At 28.0% G+C, this 19,101-nt stretch overlaps 3 protein-coding genes and 1 pseudogene across 5 annotated transcripts; 3 read left to right on the forward strand and 1 right to left on the reverse strand.

Annotated features, from left to right (window-relative positions):
• Nucleotides 1–663: 663 nt before the first annotated feature.
• On the reverse strand, nt 664–1,798 carry LOC149511286 (uncharacterized). Its single transcript, XM_089755520.1, has 2 exons — nt 1,306–1,798; nt 664–1,220 (listed from the first exon to the last, which is right to left on the reverse strand). Exons 1-2 carry the CDS (start codon nt 1,661–1,663, stop codon nt 1,093–1,095), a joined length of 486 nt encoding a protein of 161 aa, XP_089611646.1. The 5' UTR covers nt 1,664–1,798; the 3' UTR covers nt 664–1,092.
• A 300-nt stretch (nt 1,799–2,098) lies between these two features.
• LOC111318647 (egg cell-secreted protein 1.2 pseudogene) lies at nt 2,099–2,920 on the forward strand (annotated as a pseudogene).
• Nucleotides 2,921–3,049: 129 nt separating this feature from the next.
• LOC111318648 (pyrophosphate--fructose 6-phosphate 1-phosphotransferase subunit alpha-like) lies at nt 3,050–5,452 on the forward strand. Of its 2 annotated transcripts, none has more exons than XM_022921521.2 (3): nt 3,050–3,188; nt 4,181–4,345; nt 4,995–5,452. In XM_022921521.2, the coding sequence occupies exons 1-3, from the start codon at nt 3,150–3,152 to the stop codon at nt 5,115–5,117; spliced, it is 327 nt and encodes a 108-aa protein (XP_022777256.1). In that variant the 5' UTR covers nt 3,050–3,149; the 3' UTR covers nt 5,118–5,452. The 2 variants fall into 2 exon arrangements, with proteins under 2 accessions (XP_022777256.1, XP_089611990.1); XM_089755864.1 differs by lacking the exon at nt 4,995–5,452 and adding an exon at nt 4,481–4,788.
• A 10,191-nt stretch (nt 5,453–15,643) lies between these two features.
• On the forward strand, nt 15,644–18,483 carry LOC111274798 (O-fucosyltransferase 23-like). Of its 2 annotated transcripts, none has more exons than XM_022859712.2 (2): nt 15,644–16,315; nt 16,846–18,483. In XM_022859712.2, exons 1-2 carry the CDS (start codon nt 16,206–16,208, stop codon nt 18,161–18,163), a joined length of 1,428 nt encoding a protein of 475 aa, XP_022715447.2. In that variant the 5' UTR covers nt 15,644–16,205; the 3' UTR covers nt 18,164–18,483. The 2 variants fall into 2 exon arrangements, with proteins under 2 accessions (XP_022715447.2, XP_089611161.1); XM_089755035.1 differs by having other exon boundaries at nt 15,746–16,315; nt 16,652–18,483.
• Nucleotides 18,484–19,101: the final 618 nt, after the last annotated feature.

Below are 19,101 nucleotides of genomic sequence, written 5' to 3' on the forward strand. Positions count from 1 at the left end.
GTTATAAATAGGTGAAGTCTCTACAATATTAGGTATGAGAAAAAATGTAAGAGAGTTGTAGGATTTTATGGGATAGACATCTCATAGGAGTATTGGAGCTTTACGTCTTATGGATGTATATGTTTGTTTGTGAGTGTACTAGATGAGACTGAGAGGGTCCACATAGGTATGATGTATGAGAGCATATGGGTATGTGTTTGGTTATGTTGAAAGGGTGCACAATGGTTTGGGTTTGTATTTGTTTGAGTTGAGAATACTTCATAAGACTAGAGGAGATTGAGAGTGTCTTATGAGTATTGATTGTTGAGTGAGATTGATGATTTGATGTATGTTTGTAATTCTCTACAATTAGTGAATTTTGTTTCTCATTCGTGGATGTAGATCAGTTAGATCAAACCACGTTAAATTGTTGTCTCTTGTATGTTTGATTTATTGTTTGATTTCACTTCCGCTGGTGTGATTGAATTGAAAGCTTTTAGCTCAACAAGTAGTATCAGAGCTGTGATGTTCTCTAACAAATGATATCAGAGCTGTGATATTCTCCAACAAATGATATATGTGATATTCTTCAACAAATGTTATCGGTGTTCCCCAATATTTATTCATGAAGGACGTGATTAATTTCTTTCACTTGTGTATTCATTTCACTTCACCATTGACATATAGAAACTCAAATTACGTTTCTTAAATTTTCTAATAAGAAAGTAAAAGATATCATCAAATATACAATCAAAAGTACCATGATCAAATGAGAAATCTGAAATTACATACATAATCAAACACATATACTTTTTTCTTGGTTTTTCCATTTCTCATTGCTCATTCTTTGTTCCACAATGACAACCTAGTTGGCTAGATCTCCTGCTTCTAGTGATACTTTTGTTTGAAACAGACAAGATTCCTCTTTAAAATCACCAAAACCCAAAGTTTTGAATGCGAAATAAAGAGAATTACACACACACACACACACACACATATATATATATATATATATATATGAGTTATCTGATGTCATCTGATCCTCAGGCTGCATGTATGAAACAAACGGAAGGGCAGAAATAATAGAAATTTCTGAAGCATTAGATTCACGCATCAACTGTCTTGACTCTGAAACATTAGATTCACGCACAAACTCTTTAACTGTGCTTGGCTTGGGTGGGCTTTCATGGTCAGCCTCATATCTCCAAATTTCATGCTACTTAAAATTTGGAAATATATTCCTATACCCAAAAATTAAAAAGGAAAAGATGAATATTACATCGAGCTTAAAATAAAATCAGAAAAGAGAAACGAAGAGCGCCATACTTCTCGGCAAAACAAGGGAGCAACCGATCGACCCCCATACTTCTATGGTAATAGGGGATAAACCCGCAAGATAGAGCAGGACCCAGGATTTGAACCCTGGCGCTGCGGGACCAACCCCCAAAGGAGGGACATGAGCGGCTGGCCCGAAGCCTGCAGGCTGCAGCTCGTCTTTGAAGCTGTAATTGGTTGGAAGACAAGAGTGGCTAGCTTCGCTCCCTCCCCCATGGAGGAGCTCATATCTTGTCTTACAATCCTCTTTACTTGCAGCAATGGTCTTTCTTGTAAAGTGCAAAAGATAACGCAAGCCAAGGCGAAATAACCAATGACATGAAAATGTCGATGGACTTGTGGCCCACATTGCTCACTCAGACAAGTACGTGCCAGCTCTCTTTGTTTACTTTAGTAAGCTGGTGAGTACATTTTTTGCCTGTGAAAAAACTTCATTTGTTTATTTGTTTACGAAAACCTTTTTAATATAAGTTTTTTTTTTCTTCATTTTTTTAATTTTTAATTGGCTTGTGCTTTTTTTTTTTAATTTCTTTTGAAATATAATAAAATCCGAAAAAACAGTCCAACAAGATCGTCCTCTGCTTTGCTTTTGGCTCAAAATTACAAAGATTCTGTATCGATTTACGGAACAACCCCATCATGTCACGTAGACTGACTTACCAAAGAAATGGTGATGTTGGCTCTAAGCAGCTCAATGCGATCCTTCCGATTTAAGAAAAAACACGCCAAATTTTCTTTTACAAATATAGTTTCTTTTATTTTGTTCATGCCATAACTTTCCAGTTCAAATAGATAAAAAGTTGAGTAACTGTTGGTTAAATTAAAAGGTTTTACATCTTCAATTGCAATGTAGTGAGATGTCATTCATGAAGCAAAACTGATGAGTCTCATCAGCTTCTAATAACACAAGCACAATCTCCTTAGACTCCTGAGTTTTCCTTCATAAATGGTTCCATCCCTATATAAACCAAAACAATTCACATGGTCTTTTCCGCATCTCTCTCCCACATCAATCTATCTCATTACCTCTCTATCTTTTTCAGTCTCAGAAATGGCTTCCATTTCCTTCAGGGTTTTCTTTTTTGCATTTCTGCTGGCATTGAGCTTGCTTTTCATGGCCAACGCAAGGCAAGTGGACGACTTCGAGCCAACAACAACAACCGACCTCATGGCTCGGTTGAAGTTGGATGAGGAATCAACCAACTGCTGGGACTCGTTGATTCAGCTCCAATCATGCACTGGAGAGCTCATTATGTTTTTCCTGAACGGTGAGACCGACCTAGGACACAGCTGCTGCCAAGCAATTCGTACCATAAGCCATCAATGCTGGCCGAGCATGATCGATGCTCTAGGCTTTACCAAGGAAGAGACCCACGTTCTTGAAGGCTACTGCGACCATGAAGATGATCAGTCACCACGATCCGTTGGTTCCTCAAAGTTACTTGTTCCCTAAGTGGATTTAGTTTCTCTCTTGATAATATTTGATGATTAGCAAATGTTAAGAATAAAATATGCTTAATAAAGCATGCTTTGAATATGAATATTATTTCTTCCTGTCACATTTATTTGAAATTTCTGCATTTACAGAAGGCTTTCAAATGAAGCCCAATATGGTCTCGAGGTGAGTTTTCCTGGGCCAAGCCCACTCAAATAAGGGATAAACTTGTAATTTGATATTTTACCCGTGTTACGTGGTGATTGGCTAAGGGGAAGATTAAATATGAAAAGAAAAGAAAAGAAAAGACATGAAACTGTCAGCTTTGAGCCTTTTACATGGTGGAGCTGGAGGGGGCGGATTGCCGAATTTGAAGAAAGTTCAAGTCTTTTAAACGAAAATGGATTCCTTTGAAACTCTTGGTTCTTCAACGAAGCTGGTACTTTCTCATTCAGCTTGAAAATTTTCAGTTTAATTGGTAAATTTAATTATTTATCTAAAAACTTTCTCTCTATCAGTTTGATACAACGGTGCAAAGCAGAAAGAACCCAAATCTTTACTTTCCTCAATTGGGTTTTATTTAATCTGGATCATGCATACCTATTCTGCGTATGCAAAGCATGGTACTTTATTTTTATTGGCATCAAGGTGTTTGACTGATTTGTTTTCTGATACTGAGTTAGTTTAAGATAAAGACCATTCTACACGAGTTAACTTGAATGGGATTTTTATTCCTTTACATAGTTTTATGCTAGAATCTGAGGATTTCATGGTGGTTTTTAAAAATTTACTATTTAACTAGCATGTTACCATGGAACATGGAACACCATTGATGCAGTAGATGCTGAGGTGAGTTTTTGGCCTGTTTGGAATAATTGTTGTGATATGGGAGATTTTAGTGACCTTCTCTGGTGTAAGATGGTTTGGTACATAGTCCACATTTGCAGTAACAGGGAGATTTCTGTGTTGGGTCATAATTCATAAATCCTTAGGCTGGACAACTTGCTAAGCTGAAAGAACAGATTTTTCATTTTTTGGTTTTCATTGATAAGGTATCGTCTAATAATATGTGCAACTCCTTGAGCTAGTGAACTAAATTCTGTGTTTCTCAAGCAAACCAAAGTCGCAAATTTGCTTGAAATAGACATAAACATCTCCTTCACTAAGTCTATGCATGGGAGGATGGAGTATGGTCTTATTCTTGACATAACTCGCACACAATCCTTATTGAGGTGTATCCTCTTTCTTTGTTTCTTCACTTTTTATTTATTTGGTTTGCCTTTTCTTCTATTCCTAATCAATAGCAAGCAAGCATATGTAGTTTGGTGGCACTAGCTCTGCCTAAATCCACGAGATAAAAGCCAAAATACTGTGATTAATGCAATATACCATTGTTAGACTTTCTATGACTATTGTCTATCCTGGGAGCAGAAAAAAGAATCAGAAGACATAAGCAATATGATGGATGACTTCTATCGAGGAGCAGGATCCTCATTGTTGGAGGAACCAGAGTCCAGTATGGTGTTCATGGATCTGCACAGACAGGATGAAGATCACATCAGAAAGATAAAGGAATTTCAGGATTATTTTGACATGGTACCTTTTTTTTCATTCACCTGTTCTTTTTTTCATCTTTTAAAATTTTCGTTTGTAAAATTCTGTTAATTCTCAGAGTGTGGCTAGTTGGTAAATGTGTGTGTCTAACAAACATGAATTCTACCTTTCTTCAAGGCCTCTGAGATCACACATGAGAAATTGAGAATTTGCACAAAGTTAGCGAGGAAGGACAGCCTGTAAATAAGTTTTGCGAGGCAAACAGTTTTTGGCCCAACTGACGGGCAGAAAGAAGATTTGTGTAGCTAGAAGTATCCCATTGATTAGGAGTACTACCATGTTTAGTTTAAGTATGAATATTTTCAGCTTGGAAGTATGTTTAATATAAGGTTTCTAGTTAATGGGTCCACAGTCTGACTGATCATGCTCTTTAAACTCAATGAGATTCTTTCCATTACTCCCTATTGAGAATGCTTAGTTTCTTATATCTCTGTCTATCTTTTATATCAAGATTTGACTGCAATGTTCTGATTTTTACAGCATGGGCATATCTAGGTCTTTTTTTGAAATATTTGGGCATATCTAGTTTTGTTCCTTGTGAGGATACATTATCAAATTGTGTATATTAAAAACCTTTGTAACTTAAGACAAGTCTAAACGTGAGGTTAACCTGGAGCTTGGCATGTCTCAGGTGAAGAGGATGGTTAAACCAGGTTGTTCACAAGAAGTGTTAAAGGTGGCGTTGAATTCCATATCCTCGCTAGTAAGCATACTTACCTACATGTCCTCTCCAAAGCTCCATTCCTCGCTTTGAACAAGAATTAATCCAACCCCATCGTCTTGTTGTACACAAAGGAGGAATCTGCCCGGCAATTCCATTAGATGAAAATGCATGTTGCCGATTTTCATGTCTGTATCTCCGTATTAAACTTTATGTTCCACCATTTGTAGTCTCCCAGAGGTCTAGATCAAGTTACAATAAACTCTATCCAAGAAGCAAAGATATTTTCAAAGATGCTTAGCGTCATCCAAGAACATTGGTTGTCAGCACACAACATTATGCATCACAAGCTGTCAGAGTTATAGTTGATTATTGTTCAATTATCACCGATTATTGAAATAAATAGAGTAGTAACTTGTCTTGCTGTCTTCCTTGGAGCAACTTATTCTCTCTTTTTGGTGAGGGGTAGGTAGAGGTGAGTTTTAATATTCAAAATATTCCCTTTAATAATGGTGCAAATGATAGTAACAGTTTTAATTTCAAATGGATTAAGATTAGAAATTTTCTCAAAGAACCAAATCTTTAGATAAAGATGAAAGGTACGTAAGTAGAATTTTTTTTTTTTTTGGAGTGCCAGAATAGGATATATAGCACTATAGTATTACTCCATCAAATGTCCAAAAACTAATCCATTACTCCAGGACGAAGGGACTAGCTGGAAGTATGATTTACCAGGAACAGAGCAAAGGTTCTTTAGCCAAGGAGAAAAGGAAAACTGAAAAGAGGGGCCATGAGTGCAAAATTCGGAGGAATGGGGGATACCCAAGCAAAAGGGGGCCCGCAGCCCCCAACATCCAGTTTTGGGGGCATATAATCAGGCCACGGTCTAAAAATGTGAGCCGAGTTTTCTCGGATGTAGAGTTTTAGCTTTTGTAGCTTTTAGGACATGCCCCTGGCTGACCTAACACAGAGGCCTAAGACTTAAACCAAACCAAACCAAAGCACATGCCGGCTGCTGCAGAGTTGAGTTCGGATGTGTCAGTTTTCATCCGGAAAATACCCCACGAGTGTGCGCCCATTTATATTGGCGACATCCCAAAATGGACAGCAGCCTCACATGGGACACCGATCGTTTTCATTTCATTTTTCCTCAATGCTTCTTAAAGCTAATGAGTAGATAAATATCCTTTTTATGTGTCCTTGTTTAGGGCCTTCCTCTCCCCCTTTCTCAATGGTCCAGTTGTGCTTGTCGTCACAATAAAGAATAGACTCTAAAGCATCTTCTCTTTTACCCTTACCCTATAAAAGGACAATACTGTAGCCCCCCTTCCCCCAAAGTGTATTTCCATTTTTTCCACACCATTCTAATTTTGATACTTGTATATAACTTGAAAATATTCAGATTATAGATATGTACCCCATCATCTTGCTCATATTGAACAATTTGGAAATGAATAACTTCAAAATGATTAATGATATCTCGAAAATAAGTTGAAGTGCTGAATCCTTTTCTAGTGACAATCAATGCAACTGTCACACAATTAATAATAATGAAAAGCTTTTGGATTTAGTATAGATATCCAATTTTGAGATGTCAAAAATGGACATGATAAAGAGTTCCTAACACTATTTTTTGGCTTTAGACATTGAACCTTGAGTTGTCATACCATTTATAAAATTTAGAGTTTAATTTAATTAATACTAGTTTTGTTTCAAAGGCGATGCATATGATTGTTAACCAAATTATAATTATAATATAATGTAATAATTTTAATAATTTATAATAATAAAATTAAAATAATTATCATCATAGTAAATTAAATTGAAAATGTAAATTTAAGTTTAAAAAAATAAATATAACAAAAAATTAAAATTAAAATTCCAATAAAAAATAAACATTTAATCTTTCTTTATTTTGATTCTTTTTAGAAGTTTTCTTTTAAGTTTTCTAGTGTTAAGTCATCATCTTCATTATATATATATATATATATATATTTTTTTTTTTTTTAATTATTCGACTATAAAAGATTGTCTTTTATCACAATCAAATTAGATTTTGTATTTTTTTTTCTCTATTTTATGTTTTTTTCTTGAGCTTTTTAAAGCTTTTTTAATGGTGGATTTTTATCTTCAATTTTATAAAATTTTAGGCAATTGATCATTGCCGAACTAATTTAAACTATTACTTCATCTATTTGCTATTAAAAATTTAAATTCTTTATTTTGATTTGAAACCAATTTGTTGTAAAGTTTTTGTTGCTAGAAATAAAGTACATATATATATATTTTTTTCATTACTAACTTTTGTTTTTAACATGTACTTATTTATGTAACATAAATCATTTTATAATTTCATTTTATAGTAAAAAAATGCATACTTACATGAATTTTACTAATTAAAAAATTAATTTATAAATATATTCTAAATATATATATGAAGTAATAAAAAACTATTAGTATTTCGATATAATAATCAATGATATTTAGTTATGTATTTACAAGGGATATTGACTAAAATTACTTTTAGTATCGAATACTAATCTCTTAAAAAGCCATTAAATATACATAACTTATTAAAATATGTTATACTAAGAGTTTAAATAACAAACTTTATTTAAAGGCATACCTTATCATAATCAAATAGTTTTTTATGTTGTTCTTTAAATATTGAAATATTTTTTTCAATTAACTTTGGTTCAATATTATTATTGTTTGTTAAATAATGAAGTATCATAATTTTAAAATTAATAAGATATAACGTATTTAAGACAAATATCAAAAGATATATTTTGAAGGTAAACTATGTTTTAAATCTTAGATTTTAAAATTGATAGTGAATATATTTTTAATATTTGAACTCTTTTTTAATTAAAAAGGAGTAATTTCGTTATTCGATAAATACTTCATTATATATCCAGTATAAATCATATAAAAAATTCATTATTCAAACGATATTGTTATAAAATTATGATTTATAGAATTCATACTATTATTAGTATTATTAGATCATATATTTTAATTTAAAATATTATGTACCTGAGAAAATAACTAATTGGTAGTTTTTCTATAGTGTTTTCCAATAAATTTATACTCATTATTTTTCTCTTTCATTTTAAAAATATCTTTAAAAACAATAATTTTTGTATAATTGCTATCAATGTTATAAATAATACCATAAAACACAACAATTTATTATAGTAAAGATATAGTGTTAATCTAGCTACTATTAATATCTTATCAAATAGACAATCAATAACATACAAATATAGATAAAATTATTCCAATTTTTCACTTCAAATTTTGATATTTTTAATAACAATATGTTGTTATAGTAATTGGTACATAAATATTGTTTTAATTATTTATATATGTGTACAATATCCACAAATATTGTAACTCAATACCTTAGTATTAAATGGCAATTAGTATAATTTATTAAATAAATTAAATATGTTAGACATATTAAAAAATATAGCTCTATATCAATATTCAACAAAAAAAACTATTAAGTTAGTAATGATTTACTATTATATGTTATCGATGATTTGCTACTAAGTTATATAACTAATTTATTATTAAAATATGAATAATTTACTATTAAGTTATCTAGACTTTGCTACTAAGCTAAAATTGATTTACTAATAAATTATTATTGATTTATTATTATCATTGATTTGCAACTAAATTATAAGTGATTTAGCATTTAGTTATCAATAAATTATGAGTAAGTTAACTATGATTTATTAGTATAAATAATTTATTAATAAGTTTTTACTTATCTTTTGCTAGCAACCAAAGTTCAATCCCTAAAAACTTCAAATCTACAAAAATTTATCATTGATTGACAATTTAGTTATTACTGTTTTATTACTATGTTATCAATGATTTATTATTAAATTATTAATGATTTACTATTAAGTTATGAATGATTTATTATTAAGTTATTGATGATTTAGTACTAAATTATTAGTAATTTATTATAAAGTTATAACTAATTTAATATGAAATTATCAATGATTTATTACAAAATTATCAATGATTAATAAATTTACTGCTAAATTATCATTAATATACAACTAAGTTATAAGTGACTTATTATTACGTTATTAATGATTTACTACTAAATTCAATTTTTTACTATTATATTATTATGCATTTACTAATTACCATTGATTTATTACTAAGTTTTCAATAGTTAGCTATTAAGTTATCAATTATTTCTGCTAATTTATCATTGAATTACTACCAAGTTATTTATGATTTACTATTAATTTTATCAATTAATTACAATATATGTGATAATTTTCTTTTTATATAACATAACATTATTGTTTCGTTCAAATTTAGAATTTTTTTATTAAATTTTTTAAATGAATAAGCTTATGTTAGGTTTATCCTAATCATTTTTTCTTTCTAATAACTAAGATTCAATCATCGGTAACTTTAAGTATAAAAAAAATGTTATTACTAATTAACAAATAAATTACTAGTCACTTACTACTATCTTTCACTAATTTACTATTAAATTATCATCAATTTATCACTAAATTATAGATGATTTACTACTAAGTTATAAATGATTTATTACTAAGTTTTTGATAATTTATTATAAAGTTATTGATGATTTACTATAAAGTTATTGATGATTTACTATAAAGTTATTAATAATTAACTAATTTACAACTAAATTATCATTGATTTATAATTAAATTATCACTGATTTATAACTAAGTTTTCAGTGTTTTACTATTATGTTATTAGTGATTTATTACTAAGTTAACGATAATTTACATATAAATTATTAATGATTTACTACTACACTGTTATGCATTTGCTACTTTGTTATCATTGATTTACTATTGAGTTTCAGTGATTAACTATTAAATTATTATTAATTTATCGCTAAATTATTTATGATTTACTACTAAATTTATAATTTAATTACTATTAAACTAAAATTAATTTTAATATTATGCTATCACTAATTTACTACAAAGTTTTCAATGATTTACTACTAAATTATCAATGATTAACTATTAAGTTATCATTTTTTTTATGAAGTTATCATTAATTTACAACTTTGTTATTATGTATTTACAACTATGTTATAATTGATTTATTATTAAGTTATTATGCATTTACGATTATATTATTACTGATTAACTATTAATTTATTGATGATTATTATTAAGTTATATTGATTTACTGTTAATTTTTAATTATTAATTACTACTTAGTTATAAATTATTTACTATTAAATTATCATTTATTTATTACTAAGCTATTTATGATTTTTTTGGTTAAAATTTTCTAACTTTGACATCTATTATTTTAAATATTTTAAATATTTTAATAAATTAAATTTTACAAAAATATATTTAGAAACCACTTCATTTAAAGTTTTTAAAATATTTTTTTCATATTTTTATCAATAATAAGTAAACAATAATAGGTGATTAAAATTGAAAAAAATTGACTAACAAAAATAAAAATGTGACAATTTTATTGGGATGGAGGGAATATTAAATTGAATCTTATTTATTATTAAGTTATCATTGATTTATCATTAAGTTATCAATAATTAACTATTAAGTTATCACTTATTTTTTATTAAGTTATCCTTAATTTACTACTATGTGTTATACATTTACCATTATGTATAAATCATTTACTATTAAGTTATTTGTTATTTCCTATTATGTTATTATGTATTTATTATTATGTTATCGTACAACTATTTTATTAATTATTTACTATTAAATTATTATTTATTTACAATTAAGTTATTATTATTCTATTATTAAGTTATTCATATTTTACTATACTGTTATCATTGATTTAGTATAAATTTATTATTGATTTTATTTAAATTATCACTAATTTATAATAAAATTATCAATAATTTACTATTATATTATTATACATTTATCACTAAGCTATAATTGATTTACCAGTAAATCCTCTATAATTAATTTGATTGTGTAAATCATATTGATAGGTGTAATATATTACAAATACTAAATTATTCATTTGTAGAAAAACTATTTTAAGCCTTCTATCCGTATTGCTTGTGCTAATTGAGGCATGAATGACTTAACCAATAAAAACTATTTTAATAAGAAAATATTAAATAAAAATAAATAGAGATAATTTAACAAATTATCAAATTTTATATATAATATAGATATATATTAAAGATCTTCTTAATTATAAAATATCTTAGTCAAGGTAGGCTATAAAATCTAAAGTATGTATACATCTGTGAGTTTTTTAAATATTTAGCTAAAATTTAAATGTTTTTTATAATAAAATTGGCTAAATTCCAAGTGGAGCACTTTTTACACATTAATTAATAAAAATAAATAAAGGTCACATTATTATTTGACATCTAACACTTTTTTTTTTATCATTTTCATATATATTATGATACATTGACCTATTAGGTAATAAAAAGACTAATTTAATAATTTTAGGATATATCTAAAATATTAATTAATTAATTTCTTTTATTTATGTATATATATAATTTAACATTATCAATTGAATTAATTTTTTATCTTAATTGTAAGATTGTATAAATAAATATATTTTAGTTCGCATCCTCATACTTCAAATTTTTATCGTGCAACTAATGAGTTTAATTGTAAGTCTTCCTTTTTTAATAAATTGAATAATCCGTTGAACATGCATAATTGGCATGTAGTGTATTATTAATAGAAGTCTAACAAATTAAAAAATCACTTTTAATATCATTTGGAGTTTGCACTTTTATATGTATATATCATAGATGATACATGTATTTATCTATAATAAAAATACTCATAAAATATAAATAATTATTAAATAGATGCCTTCATGATAAGAGTACAAATCAATAATCATATACTTAAAGATATAAACAAATAACAGAAAATAAACTATAACATTATTTATTTAAAGAATATAATAATTGGTTACAGAACTAATAAAACTTTGATCATTCAACAAAATGTGCATAATTAATTATGTGATTAAAATATTTTTCACTATCAAAATATAAAAATATTCTAGAGCATTCTTAATTGAAAAGAAAATTATATTATTCAAGAAAACTTATAAAATATATTAATAGTGGAGTTTTTAAAATTCACAATTGAAATTAGTAGTGTAACACACATACCCTTTAAGCTTCAAAGTATATTAAAATAAGCTAATTGAAAAAATAAATGAGTGATATTAAAAAAAAAAAGTTAAGTGAAAAAATAAATAAGTGATGTATTAATTTTTTAACCCACCTGTGAAATTAAAAAAAAAAAAAACTTAACTAACAGTATATTAAATAATTTATATTATTCAAGATTAATGTTTCTTAATAATATTGACTATGATTTTATAAAAAATCTTAAGTATAAAATATTTGAAATTAAAAATAAAAAAATAAGGATTGGCCGAAATTAACTTGGATGTAATATAAAATTAATCTATAAAAGATAAAATAAAATATAAATTTAGAAATAATTCACATATACGGGAAATTATGTTCATAAAGAAAAGATTCATTTAGGTATTGTAACATTAAGGTGTGATTACATAGAGTGATTAGAAATGTTATAGTAAAATAAATCAACCATTGCAATCATTAAACATATAAATGTATATTTATTATAAAAAATAAAAAAAATCAAACATACAAACTTACTGTAATACATGTCTTACTATTTCTCAATAATATTTTTATAATTTAATTAATAATTTTGTATGAACTTTAATTTTAATTGATCTAAATTAAATAAATGAGAAATATAAATATATTTATTGACTCATGATATGTACTATTCAAGAAGATAAAGAGTAAATTAGATTGCATCTTGAAAAAGAAAAATTATATATTTTACATAAGATAAAATTAAATGTTTTTGGGGTATAAACGTGATGATATAATAATTTAAACTAAAATGATTACTAATTAAGCAACAACGGATATGTTTTGTCTATATTTTGTTCAATATCATGGATTCATAGTATTTAATAGCCCATAGGATGATAAATGTGTTTTATATGAATTTAATTAAATTATTACTTATGAATTTGAACAAAAAAAATCCTACAAAAAAAATACGAGTAAATTTGGGTTAATTTTTGACAACACATTCATCATATCCCACAAATAAATTTTTAATATAGTTTAATTTGATATAAATTCTATTTGTAAATTTTTAATTGATTTAAATTTAAATAATTAATGAATAAAAAACTATTTATTTAATGACAAATAATCTTTAATAAATAAATAAATAAATGCTAGAATACAAAAATATTCTAGAGCATTCTTAATTGAAAAAAATAATTTTATATTTTAGAGCATTCTTAATTGAAAAAAATAAAATTATATTATTCAAGAAAAAAATTATAAAATATATTGATAGTAGAGTTTTTAAATTTTACAATTGAAATTAGTAGCATAATATACGTACCCTTTAAGCTTTAAAATATATTAGAAAAATATAATTGAAAAAATAAGTGAGTGATATTAAAAAAAAATTAAGTGAAAAAATAAGTAGGTGATGTATTAATTTTTTAATCCACTTGTGGAATTAAAAAAACTCGACTAATAGTATATCAAATAATTTATTTTCTTCAAGATTAATGATTTTTAACAATATTGACTATAATTTCATAAAAATATCTTAAGTGTAAAATATTTGAAATTAAAAATAAAAAAAAATAAGGATTGTCTGAAATTAATTTAGATGTAATATAGAATCAATCTATAGAAGACAAAATAAAATCTAAGTTTAGTAACATATACGGGAGATTATGCTCATAAAGCAAATATTTATTTAGGCATTGTAATGTTAAGGCATGATTGCATAGAGTGATTAGAAATATTATAGCAAAATAAATTAACTATTGCAATCATTAAACATATAAATGTATATTTATTATTAAAAAAATAAAAAAATCAAACATACAAACTTACCGTAATACATGTATTACTCTTTCTCTAAAATTTTTTGATAATTTAATTAATAATTTTGTTTGAACTTTAATTTTAATTGATCTAAATTAAATAAATGAAAAATATAAATATATTTAAGACTCTATATATGTACTATTAAAGAAGATAAAGAGTAAATTAGATTATATCTTGAAAAAAAATTTATATATTTTACTTGAGATAAAATTAAATATTTTTGGGACATAAACGTGATGATATAATAATTTAGATTAAAATAATAATTAATTGAGCAACAGAGGATAGGTTTTGTCTATATTTTTTTAATATCACGGACTCATAGTATGCAATAGACCATATAAGATGATAAATGTGTTTTATATGAATTTAATTAAATTATTACTTATGAATTTGAACAAAAAAATCATTAAAAAAAAAGATAATAGTAAATTTGGGTTAATTTTTGATAACATATTCACTATATCTCACAAATAAATTTTTAATATAGTTTAATTTGATATGAATTCTATTTTTAAATTTTTAATTGATTTAAATTTAAATAATTAACAAATAAAAACTACTTATTTAATGACAAATAATCTTTATTAAATAAATGAATAAATGCTAAAAATTTAAAAGTAAATTTTTTATTTTTTTAAATTTATAAAGATATTTATGTTATTCACTTTTAACACTTTTGGATTAATTTAAATAATTAACTAATAAATGCTATATATTTAATGAAAAATAATTTTTATTACATAAAGAAAAAAAATTAGAAATTTAAAGATAAAATTGTTTTTTTCTTTAAATTTATAAAAAATATTTATGTTATTCATTTTTAATAGTTTTGAAGTTTATACTTTTACGTATAAAAGATGATATAATATAAAATTTCAATCTTAACATTTATTATTATTTTTAGATCGACATACTTTTTGTAAAAGAAATTGCTATTTAGATCAGATTTTTGAATTGTATTATCGAAAACCATTTCTCTTGAATTTTATTTATTTATTTATTTTAAGAATAAGAGTTTCTTCTATGAAATATCTTGTCTGATTTGATAATAACAATTATTATAATAATTTTAATCATTACAAGATTAATTATATAATATTTAATGAATTTTTTTATTAAAAATTTAATCATCGTTGATAAAATTAGATATGCTATGTATCGTAATATTTTATAATTAATTTATTTTTGTTTCTTATAAAAAAAAAATTCAAAATAAACGTGACACGATCAAATAATCTACATTCAAATTCAACTAAATACCCCTTGTTCTATCTGACAACAACAGACGGAAACTACATTGGTTATGCTACCTGACAGAGAATTAAAAGTCGAAGTGGAAGCTGCTAGGCTCAATTCTCAATGTTTAAACTCTTTACCCAACTAATCCAAGTTGCAATTAGCAAGAAGTTAGCGTTGAATAAACCCAGTTTATTACCCCTGCCACTTGCGTTGAAATGTTTTCATGGCTTCGGAATTTCATTCCAACTTGCAACTAAACCATAGTTTACCCACCACAACTTAATATCGTACAATCAAAGAGTATTTTTAAAGGGAAAAAAATGCAAAAGTACTCCTAAGAAAAGGGTAGTATTGGCAATTTCAATTTCCAACTCAGAACTCACGGGGAATGTACACAAAGGCCTTCCCCGGATCCCAACTGTACACTCGACAGGTTGTGATGATTTAAAAAATGAGTATTTCGGAAAAAGTAAAAGAATGAAAAACTGGTGAAGTGTCCGTTTTTTTCCCAATTTTATTTTCATTTATAGCTCTGTTACACACATTTTGGACCCGATATGTATTGATATATTGAGAGGCTAAAAAGAAAAACAAATGAATCAAATGTTGTTCGCAATGTTCTTTTGGCTTTTACCTGTGGGACAGTTAAAGTGCATTTTATCAATGATCCTATAATTTCCCCAGCCTGCAAAACCTGATCTCTTCTGACTCCTTTGCTCTTCCTTCTTCTTTAGTCTTTTTGTTTGCTATTTTCCCACAATTATCCCACTAGATTCCCATCCTTTTTTCTAAAAGTTATTATGGTCGTCAATTCATTCTTTTTATTATTATTATTGAAATATAATACTAAGAAGAAAAAAGACATGTTTTTTTAATCATCTGTTGATGTTCTCATGAGGTTTTCTTGGTGTCATGATGGTGATGGCCATGGGTTGGCTTGCTTTTGGTTCAAGGGAATTCAGTCTTTTCTGGATTCTTTCTCATGAATGATCATCAATTTTTTTTTCTTTTCCTTCCTGGGTCTTGCTCAGAATTCAGGTTTGTTTGGTCATCATATGGATTTCCCGTGGCAGGCAAATGCAGATTTCAAAGCAAGGTAACACCTTTAGCCAATTTCATTATCTTCTGTCTCTCTCAACACTGCTTTTGATTTTGTATTACGCGTATTTTCTTTTGGACTATCTGTTTTTTCTTTTTTTTTTTAATTTGTTAGGCTGATATAGAGATAAGCTTCATTGGTTTTTTGTTCTTATTTGAACTCCTATTATATGGTACCACGTGGGCTTCCTCTTGGCTTGCATTTCGCATCTAAGTTTTTACTTTTCTTCTTCTTCTTAGAGTTGAATTGAGCTTGTTTTACAACTATGTCAATCAAGCATACAATTCTGTCATAAATGGATTCTGATGATAATTTCTTTTCCAAGTTGTGCAGATTCTAATATCAAAGCAACATTTTTTGTGTCTTCTCAACTCTAGATACCTGTAATTTCGACGGTTATAGTGATTATATGACTTGCTATGTGCTAAATCTGTTGTTAAATTGTCCTATGGTCTCTTTTTAATGAGGTTGGTTATGAGAAGGCTGTAAGTTTCTGAATTGTAAATGGACTTGTCCTCTAACTGTAGGCTTTCGAGGTTATTCGGCTGCCATTTGACTTCTGTAACATGCAAACTTCTTGCTTTGGTCACTATTGCTCTGTTTTTCAGAGCTGTCTTGCTCCATTCATTCTCTGCCTATGGTGTGATGGAATGGAACAATCTGGACTTGATTCTAAGCCGTTCTTTGTTGTTGAACTCTGATGTTGGGATTCGTAGAGATAAGTTTTTGAAGGTTCCTCAAATTGTGTGGGGACTAAATAATCAGAAGATAGCATTTGCAAGAGCTTGTCTAACTGCTAGAATGCTGAACCGAACTCTTTTGATGCCTAGCTTAAGTGCGTCGCTTTTCTACAAAGAAATTTACCGCTTGCAGCCAATTTCCTTTGATAAAGTCTTCCAATTTGAAAGGTTTAATTCTCTTTGTAATGGGTTTGTGCGATTGGGTCGTTACTCGGATCTTAAGAATCAAACACCAGTATATGATCTCCAAAAGGGAAGTGGAAGAAAGTGGACAGTTGAGAGAGACCTGGAGCAGTTGAAGCAAAGCAGCAGAGGTCCTGTTGATAAGTATGAAGTGATTAGAATTGTTGGAAAGAATCCATTTCTTTGGCATGATCATTGGCCTGTTAAGGACTATGCAAGGGTCTTTGAGTGCTTAGTTTTGGTTGATGAGATAGCAAAAGAAGCAGATAGAGTTGTGTCCAAGATTAGGCAGATAGGAAGAAAGCTTAGGAGAAAAACTGAGACAGTACAAAACAATTTTGATGCAGAGGGTTCTTCGCTGCCACCCGCTCCTTATGTAGCAGTCCATATGAGGGTAGAAATAGACTGGATGATTCATTGTAAGAACTTAGAGCAAAGATCAGGCATAAGCCAAATTTGTAGTAGCAAGCAAGAAATTATGGAAAGAGTGGGGAACATTGTCGGCTTAGAATTTCCAACTGTAGTTTATCTTGCTGTTGCCGATAGCCTCCTTAATGATTCTTCAGTATTGGGTGGTTGGAAGAAAGGATTGCATCCATTTGAGAAGAAGAAATTAGGGGTTGATGGAATTTACAAGAAGCATCCATATCTCATTCAGTCAGCAATTGACTATGAGGTGTGCTCAAGGGCTGATGTTTTTGTAGGCAATAGTTTTTCCACATTTTCTAGCCTCATAGTTCTTGAGAGAACACAAAAGATGATCAGAATGGGCATTACAAGCTCATGTGACATCGATGTTCGGTGGCCATCTTATGCATACAATATACCAGGGGAATCAAATAGTCCTCAGATATGGATGACTAATATGTCTGATTCAAGTCTCAAAGCAATTAGTTACGGTTCTAATGCCATCTCATGTTGAAGTTTGTCGCATATAATTTGTTGCTGCACTTCCTAAGTTTCAGGTGGTATTATCACTGCATTTCCAGCATTTTTGAACTGCTGGTTGAATGGCTTGAAGGATATAGTAAAGAAAAGCAATAGGAGAGAATATCAAGATACAGTTGAATACCGAAATAGGTAGAGTTTATCATTTTTGTAATCTTGGTGTTTTGCTCTCTTTTCTTTGATATATCATCTTGTTCATAGAGAACATATTCATCTTGATTAATATCCTCACAAAACTTTGTGGTTACTTGTTCTTGGTATATATTGACAAATGAAAAGATGGATAAGCTTTCACCTAGTCTCGTTGTAGGATTACCTCCAAACTAATGCTATAAATTGTCTTAATCTTCTATTATGTTGGTTTCCTGTTTTTTCAAACTAAATGTTTTCCCTTAATAAGACTTGAATTATGAGCTTTTTGGGGGTCGTTTGCTTTAGTTTAGTTATTATTACTATTCCTTTTTTTCTTTCCACCATTCAAGGATGGGAACAGAGTGGAAAGGTGAAGTGAATCACCAACCTCTGTTGCCTACTTGCCTCCACAACAATCAAAGAATTGGTCTTCTTTTTTTATTTCTTTGTGTAGGTCCAAATTGGCACAACTAGTCCTTCTTTTTGGCTTAATCCGCGTAATTCAGTTATGAATTATGATGGGATGAGTTGTACACTGAACGAGTGTTTAAGGGTTTTCATTAATGTCTTGTCTAAATCATTGCTTATGACTTTCTTGCTCTCTTCTGTTTCAATATTAATTGGTAAGTTCATTTGTCAAATCCTCTTTTGTCCTTAATGAATCTTCTCATTTTTTCTCTTTTGCCTCCTAACATAGTAATATGTGTTTGTCCATGTATTTTCATGGCCATATATATACCCGAAAAAAGGTCTTCGATGGCCTGTAATCAAAACAAGTGA

The sequence above is a fragment of the Durio zibethinus genome, chromosome 26 (genome assembly GCF_047325235.1).
Source record: "Durio zibethinus cultivar Kanyao isolate XHJ-2024 chromosome 26, ASM4732523v1, whole genome shotgun sequence".
Classification (NCBI taxonomy): Eukaryota; Viridiplantae; Streptophyta; class Magnoliopsida; order Malvales; family Malvaceae; genus Durio; species Durio zibethinus.

Coding starts and splice junctions, on each gene's coding strand:
- LOC149511286 (XM_089755520.1), bottom strand. CDS start 1,663: ATGTGGGCCACAAGTCCATCGACATTTTCATGTCATTGGTTATTTCGC. Junction 1,221..1,305: donor CTCCCTTGTTTTGCCGAGAA/GTATGGCGCTCT, acceptor TTTTGGGTATAG/GAATATATTTCCAAATTTTA.
- LOC111318648 (XM_022921521.2), top strand. CDS start 3,150: ATGGATTCCTTTGAAACTCTTGGTTCTTCAACGAAGCTG. Junction 3,189..4,180: donor TTGGTTCTTCAACGAAGCTG/GTACTTTCTCAT, acceptor TCCTGGGAGCAG/AAAAAAGAATCAGAAGACAT. Junction 4,346..4,994: donor TTCAGGATTATTTTGACATG/GTACCTTTTTTT, acceptor GGCATGTCTCAG/GTGAAGAGGATGGTTAAACC.
- LOC111274798 (XM_022859712.2), top strand. CDS start 16,206: ATGATCATCAATTTTTTTTTCTTTTCCTTCCTGGGTCTTGCTCAGAAT. Junction 16,316..16,845: donor AATGCAGATTTCAAAGCAAG/GTAACACCTTTA, acceptor CTCTAACTGTAG/GCTTTCGAGGTTATTCGGCT.